Source organism: Tiliqua scincoides, chromosome 11, assembly GCF_035046505.1.
Source record: "Tiliqua scincoides isolate rTilSci1 chromosome 11, rTilSci1.hap2, whole genome shotgun sequence".
Lineage (NCBI taxonomy): Eukaryota > Metazoa > Chordata > Lepidosauria > Squamata > Scincidae > Tiliqua > Tiliqua scincoides.
In genome coordinates, this window is record NC_089831.1 from 8,434,198 (window position 1) to 8,446,978 (window position 12,781).

The following is a 12,781-nucleotide window of genomic DNA, read 5'->3' on the forward strand; positions in this document are numbered from 1 at the left end:
GCAACATAATGGGGGAGTGATCTGGCTGTTCCCCCTGATATGCTGTTCTGGGGCTAATTAGTAGTCTGGGTCTGATGTTACCAGATCCCATATTTTCTCTTCCGATGTTTATAAGCCCCTGCTAACTGGGCAAGACCCACCTCTTCCTGTTCTCTGCTTTCCCTTTATTAAACCAGCAGCTGAACAGCTGGTAATTCTTGGTGAACCTTGGTGAACTCTTGGTGAACCTTGGTAATTCTTAACTGCTGCCACCATCCCAAGCTACAGGGATCAGGAAGAGGCAACGCTTCCTTCCCAAGAGATCACGGAATCCCTCAGAGTTCTTATCAATCTGCAGGGCAAAGAGAGTTGACAACCCACTGATTGACCCATGAGCACAGACTATGCAAGGAAAGTGTACAATGGGCCATAGCCGTGAGGGTTTGGTTCTGGAAACCCTGACATAATGAATTCTGCAGATGCTGGTCCAGCACCCACGGCTTGCCACACTGCCTTACCTGGAGCTTCTGAAGGTCCCTTTGGGGGTCGTGTTAGACCTGTGATCCACTCTGTTGGCCTCGGAGGCCCTCAGAATGGCCCTGGAGAAGAGACCAGAAGTGACTTCCGCTCAAACCAGAAGTTGCATCCACAAACTGGAAGTCACTTCTGGACACTTGTGCAGGCCATGCTGAAGCCCGCAGAGATCAATAGAGTGGGTCACAGAGCCGGCACAACCCACAAGAGATCTCCAGAGGCTCCAGGTAAGACATTGCAGCAAGCAGCGGGAGGCACCTCTGTATCCTTGGATGGTTAAATCAGTGGGTGTGGAGGGTCTACTGTAATTAATTGAAGTCCAAAAGAAAAGGAGTTAAGCAAAATGGGGAAATAAAAGTGGTAGAGAAAGTACACACAGGGTGCTGGAAAACACTTGAACATGGCTGGCAAGCACAAGCTGGGTCAAATGGATACTCTGATTCCTCTGTGCCCGCTGGTTTCAAACCTCCTATTTCTGGATAAAATGATGGAGCAGGTGCTGTGTCTCAGCTCCAGAGGATTCTGGAAGAAATGGATTTCAGACTCATTTCAGGCTTGGCTTTGTCAGAGATCCAGGCCAAATGTCCTACCTGCCAAGAAGGACCAAGGAAGTTGATCAGTCTTCCCCATTCCATACACTATAGCAGAATCTTATTTTTCAATCAGAGACGGCTCAATCCAGTGCAACACAGTCAAAGAAATCTTTACTCATTACATCATGTTAGAATAGTAGCTCTATTTTGCTTTTTGGTCCCTTAATACACATGAGCACATTCCACAAACTTTCACCCATAAAGGCGAGCCCTTAAAGTTTGTTGCTCAAATCTGGATGCAGGCAGAAGCTCCTCTCCACCCTCTTGGGTCCATCTTTCATCTTGGCCAGGGCAGAGGGTTGCTCTATCATCCCAAGGCCAGGCTCTGCTTGCATTTTCCATCTCCCTCCCTGGTCTGAGGTGCAAATTTTCACTTTCTCCCTGATGTCTGGCTCTGGATGGTACCAAGACAGACAATGGTCCCTCCTTGGGTCCCAGGTTGTGGGTGTCTGCCTCCCCTTGGCTTACAGATTGTAACACCTGTGCCTTCCTCCTCCTCCCAAGGTGGTGGTGGGAGGCTCAACATTGCTGGGCTTCTGAAGGAGTCCCTGTAGCAAGAGCTTTCTGTTTCTGTTTCCCTATTTCTCCTTGGGAAACAAACCATTGAAGGAGGCAACAGGGTTTTTACATAAACTCCTGGCTACTTAATAAATAGATGTACCTTAAAAAGGAACTTGAGTTTTGCATGGCCTGAGAGAGAGAGTCCCCAGTGGAAAGACTGGAGCATTTGATAGAAAGGAAAGTACTAGTTCTTTGGCAAGTAGGAGAAAGCATCTAATTTTGTTAAAGATCCATTGCCATTACTGTGCACAGAAAGAACTGCAGGTTCTGCTGAAAATAATCTTTTGAGCAGGAGTGATTCAGTGGAACAGGTGATACATGTTGGCAATGCATGCGCTTCTCACTGTCCCTGCTGCCTCAAAGAGACTTGCATGTTGTTACTTAATTAACATCATGACTGCCATTAAATGAAACACTCCTGAATCCTCTTCATTCATCTCACTGCTTTTGCCCTACTTCACCTGCGAGTCTCTCCGTCTTTGCCAAACGCACCTGGTCTCGGGTCCCCAATACTTCTCTGAGAAAAAGGAGGATTCTCACCTGAGTGGGATTATCAGCAAACCGGCACCAGTGAGGATCGCAGCTGCAGCAGCCCAGAGACTTGAAGCTGAATTGCAAGACAGCATCCAGCAGAGAGAGCGGAGAAATCCCAGGTCTCGCACTCAACCCATCGCAAGCTTGATCCTGGCCAGCACAAAGAGAGCTCAGATTTTGCTGCAAGTTATAAGGGGGAAAGGCTGATGAGCCCCAGAGCAGAACAGGAGAGGAAGGCTTGTATGTAGAATCAACTCAGCGCACAAAAGTGCACTAGGTGAGATCTGGCTTGCTGTGAGTGGCAGTCTGGAAGTGAAGGGGTGGGAGGGAAATGGCAGGCTGCTAGTAGGAGTCTCAGAAAGGAGCGGAAAGGTTGAGCATCACTGGCTTGTGCTGGAGATCAGACTGGGAACCCAGGCGGGTTGGGAGCCAGTGGTCGCTACTGCCATGGAAATGGAGACACCCAGAAGCTGGAATGCGGTGACTTGGGAGCTGATGGAGATGTAGCAGAAAACCAGCGCCGTGGACACGTCAGAGTCATGGACAGATTTTACCTGCAAGAAAAAGGAGGTGGTGCATCAGCCATGGCTAATGACACCCTCCTTAGGGAAAGATGGACTGAGGAGGACAGCCCAGAGCTGTCTCTGCAGGTGGTGATGGCCACTCTCCTGCTGGTCCTCATCCTCTCCACTCTGCTGGGCAACACCCTTGTGTGTCTGGCTGTCGTCAAGTTCCGGCACCTGCGTTCCAAGGTCACCAACTTTTTTGTCATCTCACTGGCTGTCTCGGACCTCCTTGTGGCTGTGCTGGTGATGCCCTGGAAGGCAGTTGCCGAAGTGGCCGGTTTTTGGCCCTTTGGTGGCTTTTGTAACATCTGGGTGGCTTTTGACATCATGTGCTCCACCGCGTCGATCCTCAACCTGTGCATCATCAGCGTGGATCGCTACTGGGCCATCTCCAGCCCCTTTCGGTATGAGCAGAAGATGACCCAACGGGTGGCTTTTGTCATGATTGGGGTGGCTTGGACGCTCTCAGTCTTGATCTCGTTCATACCTGTCCAGCTGAGGTGGCACAAAGCCAGCGAGCTTCTCTCTGCCCAGAAGGCAGACTCCAATGGCTCTTGGAGCTCAGTGGAGAACTGTGACTCCAGTCTCAACAGAACCTATGCTATTTCCTCCTCCCTCATCAGCTTCTACATCCCTGTGGCTATCATGATAGTGACGTACACCAGGATCTTCCGCATCGCTCAGCGGCAGATTAGGAGGATCTCGTCTCTGGAGAGAGCTGTGGAACGTGCCCAGAGCTGCCAGAGCAATGACTGCCCTCATGATGTCTCCTTGAAGAACTCCTTCAAAAAAGAAACCAAGGTCCTCAAGACTCTCTCTATCATCATGGGTGTCTTTGTCTTCTGCTGGCTTCCTTTTTTTGTGCTCAACTGTATCGTGCCCTTCTGTGACCGCAGACTGCATGAGCAGGGGGAACTGCCCTGTGTCAGTGACGCCGTCTTCAACGTGTTTGTCTGGTTCGGCTGGGCAAATTCCTCCATCAACCCCATCATCTATGCCTTCAATACGGATTTCCGGAGGGCCTTTGCCACCATCTTGGGCTGTTGGCGCTTCTGCCCCAGCAACGCCGTGGAGACGGTGAACTTCAGCAACGAGCTGGTTTCGTACCATCACGACACCACCTGTCAGAAAGACATGATGACTCTGAGTTACCCACACCTTCTACCCCACGCTGCTGTTGCCCTCCAAGGGGAGGATAATGAGCTCACTTTTGACAAAGTCTCCCAGATCTCCCAAACCTCTCCCAATAACACAGGGGTCTTGTCGGCCATCGTGCACATGGAGTCCGAGACAGATATATCACTGGAGAAGATAATGCCCTTTGCCTCTCGTGTACTGGACTGAAAGGACTAAGAGTTGTGGTGGGAGGGAAAGGGAGACCCCCTAGAACCCATCCTTTAAGAAGAGAGGTGGGTAGAGAGGCAGGGCTTTGTTATGTTTTAATTACATTAAACCCATTACCTATAAACTTTTTTTTCCAGGTATCACCCTAGTAAGTATGCAGATGATCTCTGTGTCTTTTGATATACCTGGGGGAGGGGGGGTAGGATCTAGTCCTTTCTTAGGCTGCTAGTGGAGTGGGGTGCCAATGTCAGTTGCATGACTTATGTGAAAATCCAATTCATATCAAATAAAGAAGTTATGTCTCATATCATTGTTCATAGGTTAACCACGCACAGGACATTTCCTTATACAGTCAGGCCATTGGTCCAGGGGTGCCCAAACCCTGGCCGTGGGGACACTTGCGGCCCTCAAGGACTCCCAATTCGGCCCACAGGGAGCCCCCCGTCTCCAGTGAACCTCCGGCCCTCCGGAGACTTGCTGGAGCCTGCACTGGCCTGACACAACTGCACTCAGCATGACCCCCAACTGTTCAACCTCTTGCGTGAGTTGTGGAACGAGGGCTCCCTCCACTGCTTGCTGTGTCACGTCTGTGATGCAACAGCGGCAGCAAAGGAAAAGCTGGCCTTGCTTTGTGCAAGGCCTTTTATAGGCCTTGAGCTATTGCAAGACCTTCATTTATTCATATAAGTTCCATTTCTAATTTATTCATTTATGTAAATTTATTCAAATTTGAAATGTAAATTCATTCTCCCCCCCCCCCCCGGCCCACCTTCTCTCAGTGTCAAAGAGATGGTGGCCCTCCTGCCAAAATGTTTGGACACGCCTGGTCTACACCAGTGGGTGTCAACTTGCCAAAAACTGGGCTTCAATCCTCGACCTGCAACATGAGACCCACCTTCAAGATCCCAGTGGATGAGGGGGGAAAAGCATATACACTGTTGTGTGATTTTTTTTTTTTGTTAATTATTAATTAGCAGCGCAATCCTATACAGTACTCAGAACTGAACCTCATTAAGTTCAATGGGATTCAGGGCCCAATCCTGAACTCTCCAAGCACCCGCACTGGGTGTTACACAAGTGCTGTAAGGCCCATCTGCAGCCCCCGGAGAGGAGGGCTGCCAGTGCTAGGCTAGGACCAGCTATCACTGAGCCTCAACGCCGCATGAAGGTCCAGCCAGTGCTTCAGCAGTGCCGGCTGGCAGTAAGTAGTTTCAGGGTGAGGGAGAGGTGGGGAGTAAGAAGAATGGGGCGGGGGTCTCTGTTCCGTGGATCCTGAACTTTGGGTTGGGCCAGAAGGCCCGACCCATAGTCTCTCACAATAGCTGGCACAGACTTGAGAAGCCCCAGTGCGGAGCTTGGGGCTTCCCCTGAGGAGACCTCGGCTGTGTTGCTGGATGCAACGGTAGCCATTTTGGTGCCACTGCAGCTGGCTTCAGGATTGGGTTGCCCCTCACAGGCAAGTAGGATTGCAACCTTATACAAATGTCACTGTGTGCACAGCACTTTTCAGAGAATGACAGGACATGTCTCTGCCCCAGCAGGCTTACAATCTAGAACCAGTTGTCAAAGAGACAATAGAGAAAAGGGAGGAGTGAGCATATACATGTATGGCGTCTCTTCTGGAAAATCATGCTGTGTGAAGCAGTTCATGTGTCTAGCCTTTCTCTAACCTAGTGCTTTGCAAATCTATTGGCACCAGGACCCACTTTTCAAAACAAAACTCTGTTGGGACCCACCTAGGTTTACGAGAATTTAAAAAATGAAATCTAGAAAGAAGTTATTTATTTACTTTCCTAAAATAAACACAGTCCGTTTCTCCTAATGAGGTGGCCCTAATGAACTTTAATGTATGCTCTTCCTATATATACACATGCTTGCAGACTGCAGGAGCTGAGCTCTCTGCAGGTTAAGGAGGCAATTAGTTATCTGATCTTTTCCATCACCCTTATTTTCATTGGAGGCTCTGCTCAGTGCTACAGGAAACAGAGTTGTGACCCACCTGTGATTGCGAGTCACAGTTTGGGAACCACTGCTCTAACCCTATGTCAATCCCCTGCTTTTGGAAGAATTTGAACAAGTGTTTAATCCAGTGATTTTCAATCTTTTTCATCTCGTGACACACTGACAAGGTACTAAAACTGCCAAGGCACACCATCGGTTTTTTGACAGTTGACAATGCACACCATGCTGTTAGTGGGGACTCACATCCCCCAGTGATCCTACTAATGGATGACCCTTTCCCAAACTCCTAAGGCACACCTGTGGCACATCAGTGTGCCATGGCACTGTGGTTGAAAATGACTAGTTTAATGCCCTTGGATGTCTGAACTGGGACTAGTGATCACCTTGGAGTTTAGCAGTCCACCTTTGGGTCCTCCTGTCCGTCTGACCCCTTCAGCCTCAAGCAGCGTAGTTTTGTTTCCCTGCAACCAGCCTTATTAACCATAATAGCACTGTAACTTCAAATAATAATTTCCTAATTTCAGGCTACTGCCAACAGGTGCTGTTATTTTGAGTCTAGAGCTCATCCTCTCCTAGATAGCGGGCCATCGTCCTAGTAGAGCAAGGCACAAGGGAGATGAGAATTGAAGCTTTGACTGGATAAAACTGAATAAACAAGATGAGGCAATGACATGGCAGGAAAATGCAAGCTTTGAATAGCTCTCTGATGAGGTCTAACTCCTTCAGAACTGGGGATATGTTGACTGATCGATGAATGAGAGTCCCTCTGAATAAATCCTGAAAGAGCAAGATGAGAGAGATGGACTTCTGTATTCACCTGAGAGATGTGATGAAGGGCTATTATATGGGGAATGAAAAGCCTCTGTGGGTGAGAGCTGCATGTTCAGAAATATTAGCTGAGGATTCATTATTTCATTCTTAAAATTGCAAAGTAATCTCCCAACTTTCCAAAGGAAATAGCTAGGTATCATTCACACGTAACCAGTTCTTAAGCAGTGAAATGCACGTGTTCTCTGTCTCTAGAAACACAGGCACATAATTTATATGGTCCTAATTTCATCTGAAGGCATATTGCAAGGGGTGGAGAGACCCTGACTTGCTGCTCTTTGACATACAATATGCGGCTCAGCGAAATATATTGGCTGAGCTCCTGTTTGCATCACAATTTATGGGTCGAGGTAAATTTAAAAATGTTCAAAGTTTTATAACTTACCGGGTACAAACTGAGTCCACTGGATTGAAACCTAAGTTTCATGTTTATGGTGAGCAAATATACGTGCTTCTTAAATATTGCTCTCAAACATCAAATATTTAAATGCTTCTTAAATATTGCTCTCAAACATCTGAAGTTGATCGCATGTGACTCTTAATCCATTTTTGCCTGGCCCACAGCGTGTAATTCGTCTGTGGAACTCCTTGCCGCAGAAAGTAGTGATGGCATCTTGCCTGGATGCCTTTAAGAGGGGATAGGACAAATTTCTGGAGGAAAAGTTCATCATGGGTTACAAGTCAGGGTAGGCACGTGCAAGCTCCTAGTTTTAGAGGTAGACTACCTCAGATTTCCAGATGTAGGGGAGGGCACCAGGACGCAGATTGTGTCTTGTTGTCTTGTGTACTCCCTGAAGCATTTGGTGGGCCACTGTGAGATACAGGAAGCTGGACTAGATGAACCTTCGACCTGATCCAGCAGGGTTCTTCTCATATTCTTATGTTCACATTGGATCCCTGTTGGGTATATGCAATGTTGGGCAGAAATGGCTTAAGCAAGTCTGGCCACCCCTGGCATATGTTTGCCTTCAGATATGAGCTTCCCTCTTCCTTCCAGAGCCTTTCTGATGTCATCTGATTAGGGCTGTGGTGTTAATGAGGGGGCCCTGTGCATAGGGATCATTCCAATCACAATGGCTTCTGAACATTGTGTTCCCTACCTTGCACCTTTTAATTAGCATCGTCTTTGCATATCCTCCCCTGTCTGAAAGCTTCAGAATGGCAGGTGAAGGGGAGGGAATGGGGGAGGGGGGTTAATCGAGCTGCCAGCATTTCACTGTAAACTGTGACATGGATGTTGCTCTCTATATTAAAAAAAAAAAATCCCACACATGCTTCAGAAGGCACATGCTCCTGTTCCACCACGTGGGGCGGCTCCAGGAACTTAGTCCAAATACCTTCATTTTTCCCTCCCAGCAAACTTTAACAAAGAACTGAATCAGAAGGTGATAATTATTGAGTAACTGTAATGACTAAATACACCCCAATTACAGTCAAAGTGCTGCTCCTTTGATGTGGATGGGGGAAGCACTTCGCTGGTGCTCTGGTGGGGTGGGGGATCTTCCCTATAGCTGCAGCAGCACTGCCAGAGCCCATAAAGTGAAGCCTCTGTTGCTTTGATTCGGTATCCTAATCTCTGGAACTCCGTCCCCACACACCTGTGGCTCTTTACGAAAAGGTAGGTCCATTCGAGCGAGGGTGGCGTAGACAGTCAGGATGTTAGAGTGCTTTGGGAATGGGATTTAGGCCTGGAAGATCCAGGTTGAAGTCCTCGTTCATCCATGAAGCTTCCTCCTGAGTAACCTTGGGCCAGTCACTATCTCTCAGCCTCACCTACCTCACAGGGTCGTTGTGAGGACAAATGGAGGAGAGGAATTATATACACCACCCTGAGCTCCTTGGAGGCAGGGCAGTATAAAAAGGTAAGAAATAAATACATAAATAGCTTACAGCCCAATCCTATCCACGCTTTCCTGGTAGTAAGCCCCTTGACTCTAATGGGACTTTCTTCTGAGCAGACATGCATAGGATTGGGCTGTCAGGCTGCCAACCATCCAGAATTGGCCTGGAGTTTTCAGGAATTGGCACCAATCACAAGGTCAACCCCAACCTGCAGCCTCAATCCCTAACCTGAAACATGATGTGCTCACCTTCAAGAGCCCAGCAGCTGAGAGGGGAGATCGACTGAAAACTTCAGGTCCTCTTTGTTTCCTGCCCAGTAGCAGCCAACCAGCATTCTCTGAGATTTTGTCTTTCTGCCTCTTCTTTTTTCCAGGCCAACTGGGAGAAGAGGAAGGGCAGAGAGCAGCCTGGCAATAGAATCCTAGAGTTGGAAGGTACCCGCAAGATAACCTAGTCCAACCCTGTGCCTGCAGCAGGAAATTCTCTTAGAGCAGCATTTCTCAAACTGTGGGTCGGGACCCATTTGGTGGGTCATGACCTGATTTCTGGTAGGTCCCACAGAGCCTACAATGAAAACACGGGTGATGGAAAGATCAGACAACTACTTGCCTCAAACCCTGAGGTTATTCAAAAATCAGAGAGCTGCTAACTGCCTTGCAAACAGCTGAGCTCCTGCAGTTTGCAAGGCAGCTGCTAATTGCCCTACAAACAGCTCCTGCAGTTTGCAGGCTTGTGTAAATATAGGAAGATAAATGTTTGAGCCTCTTTTTTGTGGTGTGTTTTTCCCCCCCAAGTCCTCCACCAATGACAAGTTGTGGGGGCAGCTGAAGGTTGGGTCACATAACTAAGCCCCTCAAGCAATCATATGGGTTGCCTCATTATGAGAAATGGATCAAGGTTTTGCAAATAAATAAAATATTGCTTGTAAATAAATAAATACATAAAAATATTATTTCTTTTGAGATCACCTATTTTCAAGTCTCGTAAACCTAGGTGGGTCCTGACAGAGTGTCATTTTAAAAAGTGGGTCCCTGTGCTAAAAAATTGGGAACGGCTGTCCTAGAGCAGTGGGCACCAAACTGCAGCCTGTGGACCAGATTCAGCCCCTGTGGAAGTCCCCACCCCTCACATGACTGGAGCTTACCGTTCCATGGGGCAGCTTGGTATCTTTACTGCCAGTCTCCCCCAAATGCTGTGCTGGACAGCCGCTTACACATTCTGATCACCCAGCATGCTTGACGGCCAGATTTCTGGGCGGAGGCGATTGCCCAGTGCGACATTTTGGGGGGAGATAGGCAGCAAAGATATCAGGCTGCCCCATGGAACAATAAGCTCCATTCACACGTGGGAATGGCTTCTCTGTTGAGCAACAGTCCATGGTTTGGAGACTGCTATCTCCACAGGTGCTGTTGAGCCTCTGCTTGAAGATCTCCAATGAGGAAGGAGAATCCACTACCTCCCTTGGCTATCTGTTCCACCAAATTCTATGGTTAATGAAATATGTGGGGGGTGGGGGGTGGGACCTGATGCTGCAACACCACAACGTAACCTGGGGGCTGTGCCTAGCCTTCCAGAGATTGCTTGTGGCCTCCCCACGCCTCAAAAGGGCTACTGGAAGCCACCCCAGACTGACGAGATGGTGTGTCCAGTAGGTTTCATGTTTTAAAAATTGGTCACTTGTGTTTAATAAAGTGGCCCCAGTTAAACCTATGGCACAGGCTGGTGCCTTCATTGGGGGGGTGCAAGGGTAAATAGAATGTCAGGTGCAGGTGAGTGGCAGCGAGATGTAAGTATCTGTGGTCTTGTGTGCTCCCTGAGGCATCTGGTGGACCATTGTGAGATACAGGAAGCTCGACCAGATAATAATAACTCGGTATTTATATACCGCCTTTCTGGTCATCAGATTACTCCTCTGACTTTATTCAAGGTGGTTTACATAGGTAGGCGTTTCTAAATCCTCAAGGGCAGGGGTGCTCAATAGGTAGATTGCGATCTACCAGTAGATCACGAGGCAAAATGAGTAGATCGCGGAGTGCCGACCCCCCCCTTCAGGTGCCTCTGGGAGGAAACGCCGGGAGTAAGGCCCATTGTACTCAATGGGCCTTACTCCCAGGTAAGTGTGGCTAGGATTGCAGCCTCACAGCCTAATCCTAGGCATGTCTACTCAGGAGTAAGTCCTGTTATACTCAGTGGGGCTCAAGGTACACCAACATACATTGTACACATAAATGTTATATGTTATGATGGCGCAAACATTGTAAAAAAAAACTCTTGGTAGATCTCCGGGCCTTGCTGGGTTTCAAAGTAGCTCTTGAGCCAAAAAAGTGTGAGCACCTCTGCTCAAGGGGATTTTTACAATCATAGAGGTTCTCTCTTTCAAGAACCAACAACATTTCAGATGGATCTTCCTGGTTTGGTCTCAGTTCTGGCCTCCAGTTCTCCCACGCAGGCTGATCACAGCTCCATCTCTCACATGGAGGCAGCCAAGATGCTTCTTGCTCACACCAAGAGCAGGTGGAATCACTCAGCTCGGCTTGTCAGCTGCTTCAAGTTCTCGCCATTCTCAGCTGTTCAGGGAGCTGCCGGCGTCCTCGAACTGGCGACCTTCTGATGTTATCTTTGGGCTAATGGAGGCTCTACCCTCTAGACCAGACCTCCTGCCCAGACAAGGTTTGATCCAGCAGAGCTCTTCTTATGTTCTTATATTCCCTTTCAGTTGCATCCGGGAGGTCCTCGGAAGCCCTACACCTGCGGGTTTGGCATCTGCAGATATTCAAATGCGCAGAGGCCGAACCCAGGCATAAAGAGGGCCCACTGTACATGTGCATGCACAGAAGAAAATCAGTGACCATTAGTCTCAGAGAATGTTGAAAGGCACTGTGAGGACAAGGTCCACTTAGGAATCAATGCAATAGATTGCCCAAGAAAAAAACCTTAATATGGCACCTCAGGAGGGACTGGGGCTTGGTGGGGAGGAACTGGGTGAGGGGAGGGGAGCAAAGAAAACTTTGAGCTTGGGGGCTTGATGGAAATGTGCATGCCCAGGCACAAGGATTCGGGGTTGCGTGTTGGAAAGCAACAAGCTTTGAAGTCATTATCTCTCCCTGGTTCCTTTTCAAATTGCAGTCATTAGAGGCTGCTCTCATCAGAGTGAGAGGGGAGCAGGTGGCAAGGAAGGGCAGGCAAGAAATGGCTGCATTATCCAAGGAAGCCAAGGCCACTCTCAAGGCAAAGGCTAGAACTTGCTGAGGGCCTTGACCACTGGAGGGAAGGCTCTCAGGCAATCATAGGCCTGGCTTTCTCAATCTGTATGCTAATTTGCAGCAATCACAATCAGGTTGAGAGGAAAATGGCAGAGAGGGGTTAACCCTCTGCAAGCAGGAATTTTCCTGGAGGCGGATCATCCGAGAGACGGCTGGGCTTCTCTGCACCTGACAGGGCTGTGGGGACAAGGTTATCTGGTGGGCCTCCGTTTACCTGGAAATGCACTTTGGGAGCCAGGCAATGGAGCATAAATGCAATTGATAAAGAAAAGATATAGAAAGAGGCAACTAAAGGGATCAAAGGGTTGGCGCATCTTCCCGATGGACAACGTTGCCAAAGAGGCTTGTAGAGCCTTAAACATCACCTCATAAATTTCAGCTTAAGCTCTTGTGAACTACAGTCTACTAGAAGCAGGAAATGAAATCCTAAGTAGACAGGAGTGGTGGTTGGCAACCTTCAGTTTCGAAAGACTATGGTATAAGCCTACAGCACCCAGTATTCCCAAGCGGTCTCCCATCCAAGTACTAACCAGGCCTGACCCTGCTTAGCTTCCAAGATCAGACGAGATCGGGAGATAGTGTTCAGTATAGGGAGATGGTTGGCAACCTTCAGTCTTGAAAGACTATGGTATAAGCCTACAGCACCCGGTATTCCCAGGCGGTCTCCCATCCAATTACTAACCAGGCCTGACCCTGCTTAGCTTCCGAGATCAGACGAGATCGGGAGATAGTGTTCAGTATAGGGAGATGGTTGGCAACCTTCAGTCTTGAAAGA

General features: G+C 48.5%; 2 protein-coding genes and 1 pseudogene across 2 annotated transcripts in view; 2 read left to right on the plus strand and 1 right to left on the minus strand.

Moving 5' to 3' along the window:
• The first annotated feature begins 2,519 nt into the window (after positions 1 to 2,519).
• On the plus strand, positions 2,520 to 4,111 carry LOC136662448 (D(1) dopamine receptor-like). The gene has a single exon (XM_066639666.1). The coding sequence runs from the start codon at positions 2,741 to 2,743 to the stop codon at positions 4,109 to 4,111; it is 1,371 nt and encodes a 456-aa protein (XP_066495763.1). The 5' UTR covers positions 2,520 to 2,740.
• Positions 4,112 to 5,273: 1,162 nt separating this feature from the next.
• Positions 5,274 to 12,781, plus strand: part of R3HCC1 (R3H domain and coiled-coil containing 1) — a 35,378-nt gene continuing 27,870 nt past the window's right edge. Inside the window, exons 1-2 of the mRNA XM_066639667.1 lie at positions 5,274 to 5,312; positions 9,117 to 9,177. Of these exons, the coding sequence (XP_066495764.1) occupies positions 5,274 to 5,312; positions 9,117 to 9,177 (100 nt within the window). The remainder of the gene's footprint in view (positions 5,313 to 9,116; positions 9,178 to 12,781) is intronic.
• LOC136662852 (5S ribosomal RNA) lies at positions 12,640 to 12,762 on the minus strand (annotated as a pseudogene).